The sequence below is a fragment of the Typopeltis vanoorti genome, chromosome 19, assembly GCF_054136105.1.
Source record: "Typopeltis vanoorti isolate ZY-2024b chromosome 19, IOZ_Tvanoo_1.0, whole genome shotgun sequence".
NCBI lineage: Eukaryota > Metazoa > Arthropoda > Arachnida > Uropygi > Thelyphonidae > Typopeltis > Typopeltis vanoorti.
The window spans coordinates 14,914,936-14,938,786 of NC_143567.1; the positions used below are offsets into that span (position 1 = coordinate 14,914,936).

Consider the following 23,851-nt stretch of genomic DNA (forward strand, 5'->3'; position numbering starts at 1 on the left):
GAGATGTTAATCTAAACTCTTCACTTTATGTAGATGATACTATACTCAAGGAATTGAACAACGTAGATACGAACATAAATTAAATTATACTTTAATAAATATTTCCAATATTTTGGCAACGTCACGTTGCCATCTTCAAAGGGAACTTACAAAAACAGGCACATGCATGTAGGCACTACAACACAGTAACTGAGAATGAAATGATGAAGCTATTGTTCTTCTAAAGGTCCTGATGGTGCCCTCTAGCGGGATAAGTAGATGTTCATGGCTGTTGGGCTGAAGGTCTGCTGATGTAAGACTCCCAAATTTGGGGCAGTTGCATACAACCAAATTTGTTGAGCTTTGGAGAGTTTCTTAGGGCTGAGGCTGATTCCATAAATAGTCTTTCGAATTTGTATTTGCTACAGCGTATTATTGTAGCTATCTTCCATCGTATTCTGTGGTGTGTATCCAAAGCATGGTCTGCAAGACCAGAATGGCTGTACTTATGAAAACGGATGTAGTCCTTGTGTTCAGAAATTCTGATATTTGCTGTCTGCCTGTTTGGCCAAAGTAATGTTAAGTTCTGAATGAAACTAAAATTAAATTCACGTTTCCTACAGACTTAACATGGGTTTGCATTTTGAAACATATATTGATATATCAGATGTACTAATTTCTTGTAACGTACCAAATAAATTACTAAATAGAGAATATTTTCATTACTTCATGTTATGATGTAAATATTGTAAATTGTTTAATGTTTAAACTTTGCTGTTTTTGTGTAAATACATATAAATTGCTGGGAGAAATGGTAATCCGATTAAGTGAAAATGGCCAGAATCTAAACACATGCTACAAGTATGGGTGCAAAGTTTTAGATAAGCATGCAGTTTCCCCCCCCCCCCACACACACACACCGAAGAGCACACTAGGATTCCGCGTGTGGCACTAAGTACTGGGAGACATAGGGTGACACAGAAAAAGGGGAGGAGAAAAGCGATGACATAGAAAGGAATGATGGCATGTGATTTAAAAAGCGTAGCAACGGCTAGCCAGCTCCTTTGCTCGTGTTTTTGGAACCTCCTTGTGGCGCCTTCTTGTCCCCCGTTTTTGACGTGGCTGTTGAGACAAAGACTGAGGGAACATGCAGTGACATCCATGAAAGTTTGCTGGTTCAGAAATCAGCCCAGTGGAAAGAAGCCTCCGATTTCCCCGGAGATAACTAAACAATGTTGAGCCATTTGACCAAAAAACGACAAGCACTTACTTTCGGCGGCGGAGGTAAGTCTTGCCCAGACCCTCTGAAGAATATTACAAATAAGGTAAAATGAACCAGGAGTCGAGAATGAATGTCCAGTCATGATGTGTGTGATAGCCAAATAGTTCCTCAGGTTGGTAATGTACAGTTTATGTATTAATAAGTAACTGTGTTTAAAGAAGAAATTCTGTAACTATAGGAAGGACTTTAGAGATTGTTTTCTCTTAAAGTAGAGTAATTATGAGATTTTAGTGAAGGAATTAGTGCAGAAGCACATGGAGCTAACTTAGTGATTCAATAAGTAATAATCCTTTAGTGTTGGAGTGTAGAGAAGAGAATGATTGATCTTAAAATAGAATGTGGTTATTAGAATTGATTTTCCTTTGTTTTGAATGCATGATAGATGAGTAGAGAGTTTGAATAACTATGCTCATCCTTTAGAATTAGTGGATTAATATATCAGTGTATGTTCATAAAGTGTAGGATGTCTCAATTGAAATTAAATGTTTTTTTCTTTAAGTTTAACTGATGACTTGCCTGATTTTTTTCTCTATTGCACTTTCTCATTAAGTTTGGACCACAGCAGGAGATAAGTTAATAGGGAGGCTACGACTGCATAAATAAGTGATAGTGAAATAAGATCGTATGCTAAACCGTGTTCTGATTTCTTGATTCTGCACTCTTTGTTAATCTATTATTCAGGGTGGCGCAGGATAACAGAAATTTTCCTTGAATCCGAAAAAGGAATCAGATCCGGTATTGAAGCAAAGGAATTGGTGTTGACAATTAGCAATTCCTTTGTCTTATATCCACTAGCATTGTTCTTAAGAGTAAATAACGGCCCTCAGAGAATATTGAGATTGATTAAAATATAGAGTAAAACTGACAAATAAAGTGAGGCAAAGTAAGAGAAGTTAATTAAAATATTTGAATTAAGAACAATAATTACAAATGTATTTTTACAGGCATACATTTTACGTACATTTTTCCAGGCATACATTTTACAAACAACCAAAAGGATAAAGATTTTACAGTAAGACAGTTTATAGCTGCAGGGGACCTGGTATACACCAGGTAGGTCTAGAGGAAGTGGTCTTTAGTGGAGCGGATAAGGGATGCCAATTTTCTGTATGGCCTGTTACAAGAGGTCAGGTCATGTTATTTTAAAATTTTGGTAATTTTTTCCGAGGTGCCTTGGATGTAGGGAATGGTGATGGATTTAGAGTAATCCTTGTTGTGGAAGGGAATTTGTAGGTTTTAATATTTTTTGGATTTGGGGGGGGGGGAGGTAGCCATTGGCTGAGAAAGTGCTGAGGATGTGATTTAGTTCAGTGTTTAGGGCCATGTTGTTAGAACAGATTAGTTTAGACCTGTTGTATAATGTTTTCACCATTCCATATTGTTGGTGAATATACCTGCATGGGTGGGTTTTCTATAAACTGAGAAAAACCAAGGTTCCATCAGGCTGGCAGGTGACTAGTGTGTCTAGAAAAGGGAGGCTGTTGTTTTCCTCTTTTTCCAGGGTGAACTTGATTCTGAGGTGTTGGTTGTTTAAGTGTGTTAAGAAGGAGAGGAGTGTATGAGAGCCATGTGGCCAAATAGCGAACACATCATCAATGTAGCGAAGCCATATGATTGTTTTTTGTGGGGCCAAGGCTAAGACCAACACAAAGGTCTCCATAAAGAAATTGGCCAAGGGTGGGGTGGGGAGAGTGGTGAACCCATGGTTGTCCCCTCTATTTGTTTGTTGAATTTTCTTTTTCGGCAACGTGATGTTGCCGAAATATCGGAAATATTTATTAAAGTATAATTTAATTTATATTCGTATCTACGTTGTTCGATTCCTTAAGTGATTTAGTAATGCATAACCAACGTTTAAGCCTGTCTACGAGATACTATACTCAGTAAAATTTATTAGGAAATTCTGCAAATGTCTGCAGAATTCCTTACTAAACTGCTGCAACAAATTTGGAAGAATAATCAACAATCATAGAGAAGGACTTGAAAACAGGTAGGAACACAGAAAACCAGCTATATCTTGAATGGAAAATAAGCGAAACTCTTATTCCAACTAAGATGAAGCACCCTTGCCTTTCCCTGATGTCACCACAGCAATAGAGTGTTTTCATATGGCTGTTGTCTGTAGTGTTTAAGTGTATTATGTTAATAAATTCAGCTCACTACATTGACATTTTTGAACTTTAGTTTCAATCGTTCACAATAGTGAGCTACTGCTGACCTGGGACTTTTTGTTAGTTCATAAATAGCGCATCAATTCACTAGAATAGCATTCACTAAAATGAGGGTCTACCTGTATTATCTACTATTACAAAACTGAATTACTATATATATACACTATATAGGGTGTTGAACACTCACCTACTGCAATCATACCAGCCTTTACGTCACCAGACATCTCTCTATCAATGGCTTGTGCCACACTATGCCCTGTCATTTTGTGATATTCAAAAAACACCAAACTTAGATGTTCATAGCTTTCTGCAGCCATGATAGCATTAAAAGTAGATTCATCAGTTCCCCATCTACCAACTCCAGCTTCATAAAGAGCCTAATGTTTGAATATACAATTTCAATATTTAACAACTTTATATTATAGCGATATTTAATAATACTTGTGTATAAACTGAAAAACAAGCTCAGTGATTATCAAATTATATACCGTATTTGCTAGCATATAAGAGGCACTTTTTTCTTTGAAAATAGATCTTAAAAACAGGATGCGTCTTATACGTCGACACTCAGTTTTTTATTACTTTCATTTCTGGAAATTTTCTCTGTTCTGAGTTACGCGATTTCTTTCTTGCTTCCTTGCGATGTGCGAGAGCATTACAATTACGTTGAGTTCAGTGGATGCGCATGCGCTGTCATCGACAATCACAATGTTCCTGTTCATTTAAACTTTCCAACTGTTGTTGCGGTTGTTGTGAACGGTGATAAATTTTTGCCATTAAATTTTCTCTAAATTTCTTGGCAAATTATGGCTGAAAAATGTTGGCATTACTACAATATTGCATACAAGTTATGTGCGATTGTGTATGCTAAAGAATTCTCCCCCCCCCCCCCAAAAAAAACTGAGAAATTGATAAGAACTTGGCAGAATCAGGGAGAGAATCTAAAAAAAGCAACTCACATTAACTCACATATCTTTATATTTGAAATATTGTAAATTGATTATAATATTCAGTGATTAAAGTTTTTTTCCTAAAAAATGTGTACAAAAAAGGGGTGCGTCTCATATGCCAGAAAATACGGTAATTTCAATATGTGAATTTGATATTGTGGAGTATTTGATGACTTTCAATTAGATATACCACATTTTTTTATTTTTATTTTTTAATTAGGTGATTTATGTATTAAACAATCATATAAAAAAACTGGAAAGAAAATGGGATAATTAAACTGTTACAAACTGTTTTAATAACATTTTATAAAATGTTATTAAAACAGCTTGTAACTTTAATGTATCAGATACAACATAAATTAAAGTTACAAAAAATTTACTCTAAGTACTTTCACTTCATGTTATAACGTAATAATAACATCACAAAACTTCGACAATGCTTTTTAATGGCAACAGAGACAATGCATGGAGTTAATTTTCATATTTCAAGAACTAGACTACATTTCAGCCAACAGATACTGAAACTATTGTTATTTTACTATAATAGAGTGAAACCATATAATAAAACTGTTTTTTGACCTGAAAGTTTATTTTACATATTGTTTTGTTCTACCTGCACAAGGAGAGAGTGGTACTGAGTTATACCTGCAGTTTGAAGCTGACATGCACAGACAACTGAAGCATTAGCACAGATAATGTAACAGATGTTTTGTTTACATGGTTGTGAAAATTGGAATGAGAACGTGAGTTTCTGTTCAGAGAGAGAGAGAGAGAGAGAGAGAGAGAAGAAAGGGTTATAGCAAAGCATTTGGAGGCCTATAGATTTACCTGAAAGTATCTATTCTTTCAAATGGTGTTCTTTCAAATGTGTACAATGCTATGCATTATGAGAAGAGCTACTATCCAGGTCGGTTTTGACCTTTATTGAGGTATGTTCAAATGCAGGGATGCTCTCCAAAAACTTGTGTGATCCTTCAGATCATCCAACAATGAGTAACCCGAAGGATCATTTAGCTCATTACTCAGTGGTGATTCTACTCAGTGACGGGCACTCACCTCACCAAGCAGAGCTGCTCATATCCCAGGGAAAAGCATCCACCGAAGTGGTAACAAGACCACTTCAGCAGACAACAAACTGCATCAGTGAGAGCCAAACCCACAAGAAATACCAAGGTTGAAGTAACGCAGAAGTCATATACTCACATATACAAGTAGTCAAAAGGTGTGACATACCTTTTGACTACTTATTCTCTGCATTAGAGATAGATATTGAAAGTTTTTTCACTTGGCTATATTATTAATTAAAGATGGTCACAAGAAATTATATTCTTGGTTTAATCCTTTATCCAAGTGTAAACAAACAATGTTTGCACATGAAATAACTTCACAAACGTGCTACTTGTATACAGAGGCTAATGACTTCACATCAATTGACTCAGTATCCCATATCGCAAAGTGCTCGTGCACACACACACTTTCAGATGTGTATAATGCAATGTATTATGGGGAAGGCCACTGCCCAGACTCTGAAGAGATAAAGATTGCAGTAATGCAGAAGTCATAGAAGTTGTGAAGATAATTCATGCACAAACACTGTTTGCTTAAACTTGAATAAAGGATTAAACCAGGAATATAATTTCTTGGCATCTTTAATTTATAGTATAATCAAGTGAAAAAACTTTCAATACCTATCTCTAATCCAGTTTTTTTAATAAGGTGCAACACCTTTTAACTACTTGAATATGTGAGGTATATGAATTCTGCAATATTTCAGCCTTGATATCTCCTTCTGGATCTGATTCCCAATGATGACATTTGTCAATGGTTGCTTCAGTAGTATCACCGAGTGGAGCCACCACTGAGCTTCCTGAGCTAGAGTAGTTAAGGTCAGGAGTAATGAGTTTAGTAGTTATCCCTTAGGGTCACTCAGTGAACACTAAAGAATAGTTACTAAACTTGTAGATCATCCAGTTTTTGGAGAGGTATCCTCGCACTTTAACATACCTCAATAATGGTTGAAACTAGTCTGGGCAGTAACTCTTTCCATAATGCTTAGCATTATACACTTCTGAAAGTTGTGAGCTTTGCATTATTGGATACTAAGGCAATTAATGTGAAGTCATTAGCTTCTACATACAAGTAGCCCAGTTGTAAAGTTGCTGTAAGTGCAAGCATTGTTTGTTTACACTTGGATAAAGGATTAAACCAAGAATATAATTTCTTTAATTTATAATATAACCAAGTGAGAACAAACTTATCAATTAAAAAAAAATCACCATATAGCTCTGTAAACAAGCAAGAAAAATGAAGTATAAAAAGTGCTTTATTATACATCAAAAATATTACAGATAAAAGATCTAGCATATTAAAATAGTATGACTAAGAGTGGCTGGAAAGATATTTCCACAATGCTCAGATCACTCACTCAATCTCACTCCTCTCTCAAGAGGTCAGGTTTTTATAAAATATTCTGAGTATGTAGCATTTGTCCAAGTAATTTAGCACATTACTTGGACAAATGAGTACTTAACTACATTTTTTTTAATGCAAATCTCATCCATGAGAAGTTGTAAACATTATCACCATCAACAAATGCTTCAACAGAAAAGGTCGTGGATATCTTTAGGTCCTATTTCTTTCTGTGCTCTCATATTCTTTCTTTAAGAACATCATTCCAGCTCATGTTTCTTCTGGTCTCTCCACCTTTCAATGATTTTTCTCTTGACTTTTTCCTTGATCATCCATCCTCTTGGACTTTTTCCCTCAATTTTTATTTTATACATTCTTCTTGGTATGCTTTCTAAATTCATTATCATTAAAAGTCCAAAATTTTCAACCTTTCAAGGGTTGAGTCATGTTAAAAAAAAACTACTGTTCAGCAATATGACATAACCGTTACTGTAAATCCATGATACATTAAAATGTGCTGAGGAACAAATAATTCAGAAATTCTACTCCGTAAACCAAACATGGAACTTTAAGTCACTTCTATTGTAGCAATTTCATACTAGACAAAATTTATCTACTTTCTAAAGATATTCACTTGCATTCGTGCATGCAGTGGAATTCGAACTCTCAGTATACTGGTTCAAAGCAGTTCTATCCACCTGACTAAAAAGACCACCAAACATTGTCATCTGTATAATGTCCCTTTTGCGCCATATGACCAACTTTAACAGTTTTTCCCTTAGCACTAACAAGAGTATATGCAAAAATAAGTAATTTCACATTTCAAAATTTGGCTATGTCACTTGAAACTGCTCTCCATTTCATGAAAACTTCTGTGTTCAGTGCTGTGCTGAAAACTGTATTATCAGGAGATTATCCTTTTCTCGATCCATACCACTGGAATAACTTAGTTATTTAAAAGAATATCATCTAATTTTGGTCATGTTTCTAATAATTATGTATGATATTTACTGCCTAAAGCAATTGATTTGAGAAAAGTACTATGTTCAGAGTATCATTTCAAAAGGAAGTAACTATTCAGACTATCCATGGTATTTCTGGCATTAAACCTCTCTTTTGCTAACTTGTCCCATTCAGTTCGAGTGACCATACAAACCGAGTTAGCATTCAGAAATATGCGCACATATTTCTGAACGCTAACAATTGCAAGTTCCTTCCTAATAATGTCATTTTTAACATGATTCTACCACTGATGCCACCCGCATTCACTCCCTTAATTTTTCTCAGTGCTCTCATATATATGTGATCTCTAGTCTTTGATCAACTGTCTTATTTCTAAACCAAATCTCAAATCCAAAAGTTAAAATTAGTTTGAATACTGTCTTGTATATAGAGTTAAATCTTGAATAGAGGGAATTTTAGAAATATAATTCCTATTGTTCAGATTTAAAAGTATCAAAATTCCTGCTAAAATACTTGTCTGTTAATAAGAGAAATTGAGTTTAAATGAAATAACGTTAATGTCTTTTCCTTTAAATTTTGAATATTGTATTATCTAGTGTTTTGTATGAGAAAAACAGAAATTGTATATGTGGTGAATTGTGCATATGTATACCAAGGTCAAGCTAAAGTTCCAGACAAAATAAGAGGATTAATTCGTGACCTGAGGCTAACATGAACGCAAAGGTCAATTGCGTAGGGGTTTCCTGTTGAAATGCAACGGTATCGGGTGCAGAGTATCGAGGTACAGTGGACAATGACGTAAGAGTGGGAAGGTCATCGGAGCTGAATACATAGAAGTTTACGAAACCGAAAAGGGGCTTTTTTCCTGTTGTTTCCGGACAGTCGAAGTTCCAGTATGGTTTGGCGTGGAGTGTCCGAGTGCAGTTATGTGGTCAAATAGAATTCCGATGTGAGATTTAGGACTCTGTACGGCAATAAAGTCAACGTAACGTGAGGAGATTATGCGGAAATACGAGGTCAGACAACGGCAGCTGAGCTTCACAAGGATCATAGGCAATGAATCATCACCGTATTCCCAGACCTATATACAAGAACCAAAGGCCAGAGTAACGTAGCAGCAAAAGAAACTCGTCTAGGAAGAAACTGATGTGAAATTACAAGCCACAAGAATTCAAAAGATGTTCGCAAGAAAAAAGCCAGAGAGATCCCGACTTCACTACCAAGTAAGAACTTTCCATTTTTTGTCTAGTAGGAAGAAAATTAGTAAATTTTTTTGAAGGTGAATGAAAAATAACTGGAATTATACTTTATGTAGTAATGCAGGACTTTAGGAACTATACCATTAGATGAGATCAATTACTCTGTGCTAGAGAACATAGCTAAGGTATAGAGTGTAATTCTAGAATTTGATATCATCATCATCATCAAATTCCTGCCATGTACCCTCAAAGGGTGTACAGGATATGATAGTACTATATGAAAAAAATTACATCATTACTAACTTCCTATCTACAATTTTCCTCCAAATCAGTCTGTTACTTGTCAAGACTCCAACATTATCAGATCTTATATTTCTATCATCTAAGGTACTTTGTACCGTATCAATCCACCTATATCTTGGTCTTCCTCTGGGTCGTTTTGTTGCTTACCTGGCAGAGAACACTTGTTTTGCTAATCTTTCTTTGCCCATTCTGTGTAAGTGACCATACCACCTGAGATTAGCTCTGCTAACGCATTCCTGGAAACTGACAACGTCAAGTTCTTTCCTAATATCCTCGTTTTTAATATGATATTGCCATTGATGCCATCTGTCCACGCCTATAATCTTTCTCAGGACTCTCATATCTGCAGTCTCTAGACTTTGGCCAAGTGTTTTACTTCTGACCCAGCTCTCAGATCCATAAGTTAAAACTGGTTTGAACACTGTTTTGTATACAGCTAATTTAGTGTTCTGACTAATTTCTCTCTTATTCCATATGAATTTATTCAATTGACTTCCACCATACCAGCAGTGCTGATTCTGTTGTCTATTTCTATATTTAATTTGCCATCTTCAGTAAAAATCGTGCCTAAGTAGCTGAAATGTTTTACTTGTTCCACAGGTTCTCCATTCACAACACAGTTGACATTTTCAATGATTCTGCCTATTTTCATTGTCTTTGTCTTTTTATTGCTGACCTTCATACCATATCTATTACAACAGCTATTCAATTTAGTCAGAGAATCTTGCAGACTTGTAGCGGATTTATTTAGAAGTATAACATCATCCACATAAAGTAAAGTGCTGACATTAACATCTCCAATTTTGATATGATGTTTAATACCACTTTCCTTCATATTGTGATCCAAATAGATTATGAATAACAGAGGGGATAATGTACATCCTTGTCTCACACCAGATTTAACATTAAAAAATCTTCCTGTACTTCAATTCTAACTGCTGACTTACAACTCAAATAAAGACTAAGTATTGCTTGATATACCCAATTGACACCATATAACTGCAGTGTATTGAACAGCTTCTCTCTTGGCACCTTGTCATATGCCTTTTCCAAATCAACAAAACTTAAATACAGATCTTTGTTATATTCCCATTCTTTATCGACTATTTGTCGTAAAGTGAAGATCTGATCTTGACAGCCTCTATTTGGCCTGAATCCAGCTTGTTCTTCACCAAGCTTTTCTTCCACAATTCTTCTCAACCGTTTCTCAAGTATACTTGCATGCATCTTGCCAGGAATACTCAGTAAGGAAATACCTCTATAATTCTCACATTCAGTTTTATTTCCCTTTTTATATATATGAGTACTATGAGAGCTCTACTCCAATCATCGAGAATTCGTTCCTCTGTCCAGGCTTTCTGAACTATGCAGTGCAACCAGTGTAAGACTCTTATACCACCATACTTCAGCATTTCTGGTGAATATCATCTACTCCTGCTGCCTTTCCACATTTCAAGCCTTTGATGGCTTTTTCTACTTCAAGTATTGGTATGTATTCCTGACTGCATGCCTGGTCAGTGTTTTTTACCACTGTGCTGTCATCACTGCTTGTTTCATTTAGCAATTTTTCAAAGTAATTACTCCACACTTCAAGGATATCTTTTTCTCCTGTTTTCATGTCACCTTTATCATCTCTAACTCCTTTTACAGCACTCTTTCCTCCACTCCTAAGCTTTTTCAACAACCTCCAGAATATTTTGCCACCTTCTTGATATTTATTTTCTATATACTTGCCGAAGTCCTCTCATGACTTTTGTTTAGCTAGTTTTACACAGCGTTTAGCATTCTTGCATTTGTCTCTATATTCTCTAAGAGCACAAGCTGACTTATTTGACAGGAACTTTTGATATGCTTTCTTCTTTTCCTTTACTGCCTCTTTAACTTCCTGTGTCCACCAGGGAGTTCTGATTTTTTTATCCTTGCAGACAACCTCACTAAATGCCTCTCTGGCAGAATCAATCAATGTTTTCTTCAGTTTGCCACTGAATCTCCAAGATTTGATTCCTGTTCTCAAACTCTTTCATTTTTTCTTCAATAAGCTTTGTGTATTTCAGTCTACAGTTCACATCTGAGAGTTGCTCAACTTTTATTTGCTTTAAAACTTTCTTATATGTTATTCTTTTCAATATGAAATTCAATTTTATCCTGCTCAAGACTAAATAGTGATCACTTCCAATTTCAAATCCTCTGTACACTATGGTGTCCTGCACCAGGGAAAAAACATCACTATCAACAATAACATAATCAATGAGACTTTTCTTATTCCTAGCCTCTTCTCTCCATGTGAATTTGTGCACATTTTTATGTTGGAACATGGTGTTGGTAATAACCAGTCCATGTTCTGAGCAGAAATCCAACAGATATTTGCCATTATTATTTGCTTTGTTCTTTTCTCCAAATTTTCCCAAAATATTTTTGTATGTCTCACAATCATTTCCTACTCTGCTATTTAGATCCCCAACAAGGACCAACTTTGCCTTTTTCATTGTGTCAGTTGCTTTTTCTAAAGCCTCAAAAAATTCCTCCACTTCTACCTTAGTAGAACCTTCTGTGGGACCATAGGCACAAATAAGTTTCATTGTCTAGTTCCCCATTCTCATATTTGCCCACATTAAGACTGACTGCCATTCAAGAAGATTAGCCTCATATTTTGTCTTGAATACTATGGCTAATCCTTCTTTTCCTTGATTGTCATTGTCTGAATATAACATTTTGTATTTATTGCTCAGAAAGATCTTAGCAGTTTTGGTCTTTTTTGTTTCAGTCACCCCTATTATGTCGATCTGGTACTTATCTAATTCCTCAGCTAACTCCATTTCTTTGCCGTTCAGGCTTCTTATGTTGATAATACCGAACTTTAACTCTGATGATATTGTGTTGGGGTTTGTTTTCAGATATGTTCCAGTAGCTGACTTTTCGCTGTTCGCCCTGGTTCCCTGGGGAAAACAACGGGGGCCTTGTTTAACCGGGTGACGCCCCAGCCGGGATGAAATTTTGTCATGTTGTACCATCATTTTTTATTTTGGTTTAACCAATAAGTATACAATTTGGTCGGCTAAATCCCAAATTGCTAGCCCATCCTCGTTCGTTCAGTATCCAAGTAGATACCCAACAGGGTGCACCACGAGAAGGTGAGGATTGGACATTAGGTCAGAAGCCCTGGTCGGTTCTCCGCATTCCTTTAAAGGCTATGTGGAGGTCTCCTCTCAGTTATACAGCTTTGACTGTTAAGCACCCCAGATTAATAGATAATTCCTGAACCTGAGTTTTATGTGATGATTATCTAACATAAGCTAAGTTTTAAGGGGTAAGTTTCTAGGCACGTGGTCCCTGAAAAGTTCAAGATTAGTTAAGGGACGGGAGTGTATATATATTGTATTGAGTTGCTTAATAGACCCTATATGCTAGACTCAGTTGAATTTATTGAATGACAATTTTATATCTCTTTTTCTTAATAATGAATAAATTCTTTTCTTGTCAAACAAATAACTTGCCTGATCAATACACTGCTCATACACAGAACCTATGCATATGTATTTTGATATAGTCACAACTGCAAAGTGAGAAATGTATATGATTATAGTATAGGAATAAGATAGAGAATTAAGGATTGTGTGTGTCATACTGAGTGTTTTAATCTTGATATAAAGAAAGTTCTCTTATCCTGTAAATTTTGGTGGTGCAGCTTAAACAAATAAATTTCCAAAATTTTTAATCATATTGAGCACTAGTAATCTAACAAAGAATTTGGCTCTAGCCTGAGGCACTGTCTTTGTTATCAGAGTTTCGCACACTGGAACAATATATTAGTAGCAGCCATAAATTTGAAGTACTACCAAGGATTAAGATTAGTCAGGAGGGCAAAACATAACATATAAGTAAATAAAAATATTAGCAGTTTTCAAAGGTGAAGCCCAAACAAGAACTAATTATAAGATTTAATTGATAACATAATTTAAAATAACCAACGAATTTTTACAATAGCTACTTTAGTGTTCTGGCTAATTTCTTTCTTATTTCATCTAAATTTATTCAGCTGACTTCTCACCATACTAGCTTCGACACGTTGGCAAATTAAATATGGAAATAGACATCTTATATAAGTTTCACATTAAAAATGTAGCTGATATTTTTAATTTTTTTTTAGTACTAATTTTCCTTGTTACATAGTTATTCAATCTAGTGAAAGAATCCTGCAGAAATGTACTGGATTTATTACAGTACGACATCATATGCACAAAATAAAGAGCTGAGATTAACAGCTCTGATTTTGTTACAAGAGCTAATGCCACTTTCCTTCAAATTTGTGATCCATGCAGATTTTATATATTAATGTAAAATCAGGTATAAAATATGCACACTATCTTCCAGTATCTTTAATTCTAACTACTGACCTAAAATTGTATTATGGATTATGAATTGCTAATATAATGTCTCATTTACATCATTAATTACAGCATTTTGAATGCTATATTTATATGATCAACAGCCTTTCTCTTAGCACTTTGACATGCTTTTTTTTTTCAGATCCACAAAACTTAGATATCTTGTTAGATGTCCATGATTTCTCAACTATATGTCTTAAAATGAAAATCATGACAATATTTTTTATTTATATTGCTATTTCAGCCTGTTTTCATTTAGGAGTATCCTTATTTTAAATAGATTGGCTTTTTACTCAAGAATTTTTAGGGCATTATAAGTGTACTTTAGAGGTAAATATATGCAGACTAATAGAGGAAGAAATTTTGCACATACTTTGTTAGGATGTCTTCATTCTCCATACTTCTGCTGTTGGGCTGTTAAAGGGGGGTGTTTCCTACCCCCTTTAACGAAGACATCCTAACATCCAAACAATGTATGTGCAAAATTTCTTCGTCTATTAGTCTGCATATATTTACCTATAAAATACACTTATAATGCCCTAAAAAATTCTTGAGTAAAATGTATTTAAAATAAGGGACACTCCTAAACGAAAACAGGCTAAAACAGCCATATAAATAATAGTTTTTTAAAAGAAGTAACATGGGAATTTTACCAGAAATAATACCTATACGACAATCTCTTTTTGGCCAGAAATGGAAACACCATCTAAACCAGTGTATAAATGCACAAATGGAACTACTTCGAAGGCAACATTAGCCACTAATGTATAGTTCTGAATGTAGGTTTTTTACAGGTGCATTTGGGAATTAAATTGTCACACCTCGTATTTTAAGTAAACATGAAATTCTGTTTATGTTAAATAGATCATATGTTTACATAATGATACATATTAATAAACTGTATCATTATGCAAACTGACTGTTTACCATTAAGCTATCCATGTTCAGTAATAAAGTTGTCTGTTTCAAAAATTCCAGATATTACATCACTTCACAAAAACCAACATAATTGATTGAACTGTCAAAGATGGAATTACAAAATGCTCACCTTTGCATCAGCTACAGCCTTTGCAGGATTGGCAGGATTTTCACTTCTTGCTCCCTAAAATTCAGAAATTCAATTAAATAAAACTATACAAATTTTTTGAATAATTACTTTGCAAAGTTACTAATCCAGCATTTGGATTAGTAACTTTGCCACTGCCATTTTATATATATGTACAAAAATTCACTTTTTATTAAAAGTTTAGTTTACAAGCCTCAGGGGCTCACTTTAGCGAGTATGGGTGTGGCAAATCTGAGGTACCTGATGCTGGACCATGCCTTACTTCATGTAATATACATCTGTTATATTATCTGTAGACTGGACCCACCTCTTCCTCCCTTGCTTCTTTCTTTCTTCTTACTCCTTCCCCCGAATGCTATTAGAGTATTCAAGGGGAATCTTTCCTATTTTGCTGTGTCATTTCGTCTTGTGCTAGCAGGACATTATCAAACACTGTAACATGATCAGGCCATCAAAAAATGTTCATACCGCATTTCCGTCACGTGGGTTACCAAGGGACGCATTCAGGTTTTAGGCAGAGGGACCCGTTCAAAAAATATGTTACAGTCTCCCTTAGACACCACTCCTCAGCATTCTGCTAGAGGAAACTCCATCAATGGGCCTGCTACCCGTTTGGGGAGGTGTTTAGAGGAAGCGCAAAGAAATGGTTCTGCAAAAGGATGGAAATGGCAACGACAACGGCACCAGACTATGGCTTCAGACAACTGGAACATCTTCTCTCTGACAGGGAAGGAGTTGGAACTGGTCGGGGAAGCCAAGTGCTACCGGCTAGACTTGGGCTTTCTTCGACCAAGAGGAGAGACTCTGGAACTGTCGACCTGGATAAGGGGTGGAAGCTCTACTACTCTGGTGTGAGCCTGACAATGTCTGCTCAGGCGGGTGTGGGAATACTCACAAGCTCCCAGCTGTCAGACTGTGTTGCTGAGTGGATCCCATTGGGGAAAACGGGTATGTGTGTTAAGGCTTCAGATGAAAAACCATGATTTGGCTGTGGTGCAAGCCTATGCACCTAATCTGGAGTCAGAATACTCTGCCTTCCTAGAGGAAGTGGATACTGCTTTTGACAGGGTGGCAGACATGGAATCAGTCCTGCTAATGGGTGACTTCAATGCACATGTTGGAACTGATGACCAGACAAGGAGGAGTGTGATTGGGAGGAACGGTGCCCATGACCTTAACGCGAATGGGTTGAAATTATTGCACTTCTGCTGTACTAACAGCTTGTCCATAATGAATACCTTCTTCCAGCACCAAGAAATCCATAAGTACAGGGATACACTAGAACAAAGGTCTACTGACTTTTTTATAGTCTCAGCAGACCTATTTTCCTCAGTGTTGGACATTCGTGTGAGAAGAGGGACAGAACTGTCAACTGACCACCACCTTGTTGTGTGCACGCTATGGCTTCAGAAACCAAATGCTACCATCAACGCTGGTAGGCCTAAGCAGCTATACCACATGAAATGGAAGGCATTGGAAAATGAGGCTGTGAGGAAGAATTTTGCAGATGACATTTCCTCCAGGTTCAAAGAGATTCCCAGGCATACTGCATATGTTGAGGAGGAGTGGAAGCTGTTCAAAACAGCTGTCACTGCCTCTGCACTCTCATACTGTGGAAGAAAGTGGCTCAGCATGGCAACGGACAGTGAGAAAAGGACACCTTGGTGGAACCAAGAAGTCCAAAAAACTGTCCGGACAAAAAAGGAGTCCCACCTAACATGGCTTGGGGTCAGGTCACCTGAGATGCGTTTGCGGTATGCTGAGGCATGAAAAGCTGCTGCTGAGGCAGTAAAGACAGCAAAGCAGAAGGCTTCGGAATCCTTCGGAGAAAGATTCAGAGAGAGGGGAAATCGTGCACATCAAGGGCAATTAAGGCCTCTGATGGTGCACTTTTAACAACCGAGAAGGATATCCTCCATAGATGGAGGGAATACTTTGAGAGCCTTCTTAACCCGGGTGACCCAGCAGTTGTGGACATCCAAGGGGTGCAGAACAGGGCAATGACTAGTATAATAGCAGAAGAGGTCCATTTAGCAATAAAATTGGGCAAGGCTGCTGACGATGATGAAATTCGGCCAGAAATGCTAAAAGCCTTAAATCGAGACAGTGTTCTCTGGCTGACTCGAGTGTGTCGGGCTGCTTGGATATCTGGGCGAGCACCAAAGCAATGGCAGACAAGCATAATAATACTAGTCTTCAGGAAGGGAGACAAGAAGGATTGCAGTAACTATCATAGCATCTCTCTGCTCAGCCTGCCTGGGAAAGTGTATGCTAGGTGCTTGGAAAGACAGTGCAGGAGCATAGTTGAGTCAAAGTTCCAGGAAGAACAATGTGGCTTTCATCCTGGTAGAAGCACAACTGACCAAATCTTCACTTTAAGGCAAGTCTTTGAGAAATCTTGGCAATATGCCAAGAACGTCTACACATGTTTTGTGGACTTGGAGAAGGCATATGACCGGGTTCCTCGGGATACGTTTTGGCAAGTAGTACAGGAATATGGAGTGGATGGCCAACTATTAGCTGTTATCAAGTCCCTGTATGAATGCCCAGAGTTTTGTGTCAGGGTAAACAGCACAAAGTCTGAACCTTTCATAGTCTCCATTGGCCTCTGCAAAGGGTGTGTTCTGTTCCTCCTTTTCATAATATTTATGGACTGGATTGATAGGCACAGCTGAGGCAGTGAGTGTGTCAGAATTGGACACACTCACTGAGTGAGTAGAATTGGACATCTGCTTTTTGCAGATGACCTATGCTACATCTTCCACAGATGACCTCTGGTAGATCCTGGATAGGTTTATAGCTGTTTGTGCAGATGCTAGAATGAAGATTAGTGTGGCCAAAACTGAAACATTTGTGGTCTCAAGACAACCATCCCAGTGCACTCTACATGTAAGTGGAGTCCCAATGAGGCAGGTGGAGAAGTTTAAATACCTTGGGTCCATAATCACGAATGATGGAAAATGGGACGTAGAGCTTGATACTCGAATTGGCTTAGCAAGCTCAATATTGCGGAAGCTTGGCCGTTCGGTAGTATTGAAGCGGGAATTAAGCCAGAAGGCAAAGCTGGCTGTCTTCAATATAGTCTATGTTCCCATTCTCACCTATGGTCATGAGAGTTGGGTAATGACCGAAAGAATGCAGGTGGAATCCAAGCGGCTGAAATGAGGTTCCTTCGAGGGGTTGTGGGACTGACAAGACTCGAAAGAGTCAGAAGCTCTGCAATTTGGGAAACGCTCAATACTCAACTGCTGCTTCTCCGTGTTGAGAGATCACAGTTACGTTGGTACGGGCACCTGGTCAGAATGCCACAAGAGAGGCTCCCTCAGCAGGCCCTCTTTGCCAAGTCAGAGGGTGGAAGGCCAAGGACTCGCTGGATAGATTATATCCAAAACCTTGGGTGGACATGTTTGGGAACGCCACCAGAACACCTGAGCTTGGTGGCAGAGGATCGGGACCATTGGAAGTTCCTCTTGCAGCTGTTGCCCCCACAACCTAATTAGGAAAGGTGAGCCTTGAAGATGTATGTATGTTTAGTTTACGCATTATCAATATTAAAATTATGTTTTGGTTTTGCCATACTGAATGAACATTTAACAAATTATAAGGAACAATTCAAAAATCAGCCAAAAGATCAAGTTAGCATTATACTGTAATGATGATTTTCCTTTTTGTGTGTGTCAGATCACCTGTTTTGAATGTCAAACCGTTAACCTTACTAGGTCTTATTCCTACTACATAGGAAATGCTACTACTGATCTCAGACTTGTGTGTTCATATTTTTAATTATTCTAGCTGAAGTCATTAATTACTCCAAATAAATAATTTAATCAACCAGATATCATTCGCAGGAATTATATACAATCATTTAGTAAACATATACATAAGTCATTAAAGTGCAAATTAATAATAATTCACACGTACACACTGGGCAATAAATAAATCTGTGCACTAAGCTCAACTAAATTAAACAAATTCACAATGAGAAAGAAACATTGAACAAATTTTCAACAATGTTAGTTCTCTGAACGGGCTAAGCAGAGTAGTTAAATTATGTTAATCCTTGTATTGGATTGTCAGTTTTTCTCAGTCATCCACTCTTTTTTTTCTTTTTTGAATGAGACAGAATTTAAGAAAAGAAACAAAGCATCCAACAGTAAAGAGAATATTCACCATCCAGTGCAACGTATAGAAATAAGAATTTTACAAAGCATAATGGGAACACGTCTATTATAATAAATTCTTCCTTTCCAATCACTAATGGCAGGAATTATCAACAGCTACTTGACTTCTTTGATTAAATAAAGTCCTGTAAGAAGTACTTTAAAAATATCAGCATATTAATTGACAGACTATATGTCTGTGCACTTCTATATACACAGACTATATGTCTGTGCCTCAGTTTCAATGTTACTGAAACTGAGGCCTATTTATTACTCATAAGCAAGATCCTACTTCACTCTCACTTATTCCAAAAATTACCTAAATTGTAGCTTTATGTTGTTACCATGATATATAAATGGTGTTTTGATTTTTTTTTAAAAAGTGTTCATGACCAAAAGCTTTAAAATGCATAAAAATAAATCCATTACATTTTACTTTTAAAAAGAGAAAACTTGCAAATTAAAACAAAAAACCCAAAATAGGCAAGGCATATACATCTATATACAATCATGAGTGCAATCTTGAGACAAAGTGTCCTGAGCAACAGATACTCGACTATAGGATATTTTATGCCTGAAGATGTTTTTGACTTAGTGGACAACAAAAATCTAATACATACATACATATGTAAAAATTGAGTTAAATTTGGGGCTTGAAAAAACATACTGAGTGCACACTTCTGTTAAATATTAATTTTATAGCGTAGAGTGACATCTTGTGAATTCAGTGCTTTACTCCCAGTAAATACTTGTTGCTGATAGGTAGTATAAATTTCATTCATTTAGGTGGGGAGGGAAGGAATCATACATCTCAGAAAATTATGAGACATACAATCCCTTCCCAGTGGATCTAATCATGATTATTTTCATTGCATCCCAAAAGAAAAATCATACTGGACAAGTGGATCTAATTATGATTTTTTTTTTCAATGCATTCTAAAAGAAAAATCATATTAATTAGTTATCACAGAAAGCACATGCAATCTGGATCATGGATTTGGTGTCAAAATCATGAATCCAGCCTAAAACCTTGGGAAGTAATAAGAGTTAATGGCTCTGTCCCCCTTGATGAATTCTGATCTGTAGATAGAAAGCTGAAAGAATAACAATAATTGTAAATAATTTGAAAAGCATAAAACACCTTGGTATTACTGTTTGTGTGTGTGTGCACACACACACACACACAGATGGGAAGATTGAAACAATCTCTCCATACTGTTTTTCCTCATTGAGTACAATCCCCATCTCTTTAAGAAGTATATCAATAATTACTTCTTTTTTCTTAATCACTTACCAATACATGGCAGTTTTGTATTATAGGGTTTTATGACCTTTCATATGTAAGGTCATTATGTATTAAAAAAAAAAAATGCTAAGTCTATAATGCCCAACAGTTTGATTTAAACTTGTGAGTGTTAAAAAAAAAAATAATAATAACAGATATATTTTCTTGAAGAGAAAACTTAAAAGCAACAGATATGCTTACAATAGTCAACAATCAGCTAAAACTGACTGACTGAGACAGACATTGACATGATGGGAAAGGTACTCACTAGTGTTGAATGGGAGGGATGTTTGAGTGGAATCTATGTCTGATGGTCAGACATAGATTCCACTTTGGAATATATAACACCTCTCAACTGTGGGAACGAGGGCCTTTGTATAATGCATATGTAAGATTTTATTTTAATTAATAACTAGACATTTTGTTGCAAGTACCCCCCCCCCTCTATTTACCGATATGGGGCCTTGTGAAACTTCACTATCTGTTGCAAAGTTTGAGAGAAAAAAGATAGAACCCAGCTGCAGAATTCAAAATCCACGATAGAAACCTTTTTTTTTAATTTTATTCTTTAATAATGCTCCATACACACACACAACAGGCTACAGAATTTACAGCAAATCAGGCACACAGGAAATGCTGTGTGAATAGAGAAAACTAGATGGAAAAACTAAGAACATGCTAGACATGATACCCATAAACAAGAGATGGGCCACATCAGTTCAGCAGTATCGAACGTTTCAGAGAGCAGACATAGAATCAGATCATAGCTTAGTATTTGCCAATATCGAGTTGAAACTCAAGCAACAAATAAAGGCGCAATTTATAAGGATGTTGAGCGAGGAAATTACAGGGAAAGTGTATAGTAAAGTGCTCAAGGAAGAACTGAAATCCATCACGGAAAAGGAACTGGAGGATGGAAACAACAAAGCAGTGTAAGCAAAAAAGCAGTGGAACAAACAGTCCCAGAGAAAGACAAGCCAAAGAAAAGATTATTCTCACAGGAAACATTAAAGATAATTCAAGAATAAAAGAGCTTTAAAGATTAAGATCTCTGTGGAAATGGAGGAACAGTATAGAGTAAGATGCAATGAAATGAATTAGACAGGAGAGACAAATCAAAATGGCTAGAGGGAGGGAGGTGCAAAGATATCAATAAATACTTTGGTGAATAGAGAACAAGAGAAGTATATAAAATGATCAGAAACATCAACAAGAAACAGAGTCCAAAGCAGAGAGACACAAATAATGAAATTGGTCAAATCTTGATGAACACAGAAGAAACAGGAGATGTAGACAAGATACTGCTCAGAGTTATATAAGACACGGGGACATGTTTTGAGGCCCAAAAGAAGTTAGTTAATGAATTGAGGGATATATCACCACTAAGCACAGATGGAGAAATATATACTGAGGGATGAAGTTGGAAAGACAGTAAAACATCTGAAAAACTATAAAAGTCCTGGGAATGATGAGATCACTGAAGAGATGTTGAAATATAGCGGTGAGGTAATAATAGATAAACTGTACCAGTTATAACATGCCATGGGAGGAAAGTAAAACACCAAAAGAATGAACAAGACCTATTTACAAAAAAGGAAGCAAAATAGTGTGCCCATCATAATTTCTTTTCCCACATGACTAACACAAGTCATGTGGTGAAAGTACTTATGATATTAACAAAAGAATAAGGAAACTAATTGAAGAAAATCTGGAAGACGAGCACACAGGATTTAGAAGAGAATTGGTGCACAGAAGTACTGTGCATGAAATACTAATGCTAAAACTTTTTTAAAAAGAACAATGTATGTCATAAAGGATAATATAAGGCTAATCTCAATTCAAGGTACTAAGAAAAACAACTTGCAACATTTGAAGATGTCATTATTGAAGAAGATGAAGAGGAATTAGAGAGAACAGTGAAGAAGAAGAAATGAGATATGGGTTGATAATGAACACTGATAAAACAAAAACAATGATATTCAGAGAGAAAAGGATGAAAAAGCAATTCAAGGTCAACAGACAAGAACTGGAAAAGGTTAGGAACTTCACATACCTAAGGAGCAACATTATGCATGATTCAGACAATGAGAGAATAATATCTCAGATAACAAAAGCTAAAGTAAACCCACAGGTAATGGGCATGATATGAAAAAGCAAATCAGTGAGCCTTCCCATAAAGCTGAGACTGCTGGAAACATGCATATTCACAAGTGCTCTCTATGGTTATGAGTTACAGGTACTGGTCAAAGACTCTGAGACAAATATTGGCTTTTGAAAAAAACAAACTTGGCATCCTTTTTCACTCACAATTTCTAGCTACTAAGTTTTGGTAAATCCCAAATCTGCTCAACCTATTTAACATCATCCACTGTAGCAAACATCAAGGTTTGAACTTTCTACTGTTATCCATTCTGCAGACGTGTCCAAAAAAATTTTAGTGTCCTTTGAATTATTTTCTGTACTAGATTCTCTTTGCAGCTTACTTTGTGATACAGTTCTTCAATGTAAAAAATGAAGAACTGTATCACAAAGTAAGCTGCAAAGAGAATCTAGTACAGAAAATAATTCAAAGGACACTAAAATTTTTTTGGACACGTCTGCAGAATGGATAACAGTAGAAAGTTCAAACCTTGATGTTTGCTACAGTGGATGATGTTAAATAGGTTGAGCAGATTTGGGATTTACCAAAACTTAGTAGCTAGAAATTGTGAGTGAAAAAGGATGCCAAGTTTGTTTTTTAGAAGCCAAGCATGCTACTTAAGTGATGTGTTCATGCACAAAAGGCTTGGACTAAGTGTGTCAGTTCAAGTACAAAGACATACTCAATTCTTTACATGGGTATTAGCAACAAGAAAAATAGAAAACTTATTATTTTTTGGATGGGAAGGATATCGACAGTAAGTGGGAAGTGTTTAAAAAAATACTTAACACGTTCATTGCCAAGCTGAAAATTGGAATTTCGTGTGGTGGCCAAATTTTTTTTATTTTTTTTATTTAGTTTTTATTGTGCTCAAAATAAGTTAAATATATTATTTATATGCTGTTATTATTATGTACATAGGATTTATGTACTCTAAATATTTATTACGCGATATCGCGTGATATGTAATTCGGTCAAATAAGTTATATTTTTTACAAATAAAAAACATTTAAATATAATAATTATAACTTTAATTATCAGTCTTTTATAATCACATAAGAATTTTTAAAAATAACATACAAATAGAAAAAAATAATTATCAAAAATCAACATTTACAGGGAACTTACTAAAAAGAAAAACAAAAACAATACCCAAAATAAATAAAAACCAAACTTCAAGCACGCTAAATCAACGAATAACTAAACAAAATTGTCGTGTCATCGCCTTGTCCGAACGCTGCCACTGTGTGCACTGGCTAACACAAACAATAGACAATGGCTGGCGGCCATCCCCACTCCACGAAAGTCGATCCCTTCCCTAGTGGCCAATATAAATATTACGTGCCGTTTCGCTGTGGCCACTATACTATTCCGCTTAGAAACTTGATAGTGACGTCCACGCGATAACACGTGATCGGCCGACAGGTGAGAACTCTCATCACGCGATATCGCGTGACTGACAATGAACGTGCTAAATGATGCGATAGAATGTGTCCCTATAGTTTGAAGAATAAATAGAGTACAAGTGAAATGAATTATGTAATCTAATTAAGCAAGAT

General features: G+C 36.2%; 1 protein-coding gene across 2 annotated transcripts in view; it reads right to left on the minus strand.

Annotated features, from left to right (window-relative positions):
• LOC150095873 (annexin-B12-like) overlaps window positions 1-23,851 on the minus strand; it is a 150,356-nt gene that overhangs the window by 29,292 nt on the left and 97,213 nt on the right. For both annotated transcript variants that reach the window (XM_090409571.1, XM_090409572.1), the window contains 2 exons: window positions 14,690-14,743; window positions 3,620-3,809 (listed from right to left, as the gene is read on the minus strand). In XM_090409571.1, the coding sequence (XP_090265697.1) occupies window positions 3,620-3,809; window positions 14,690-14,743 (244 nt within the window). The remainder of the gene's footprint in view (window positions 1-3,619; window positions 3,810-14,689; window positions 14,744-23,851) is intronic.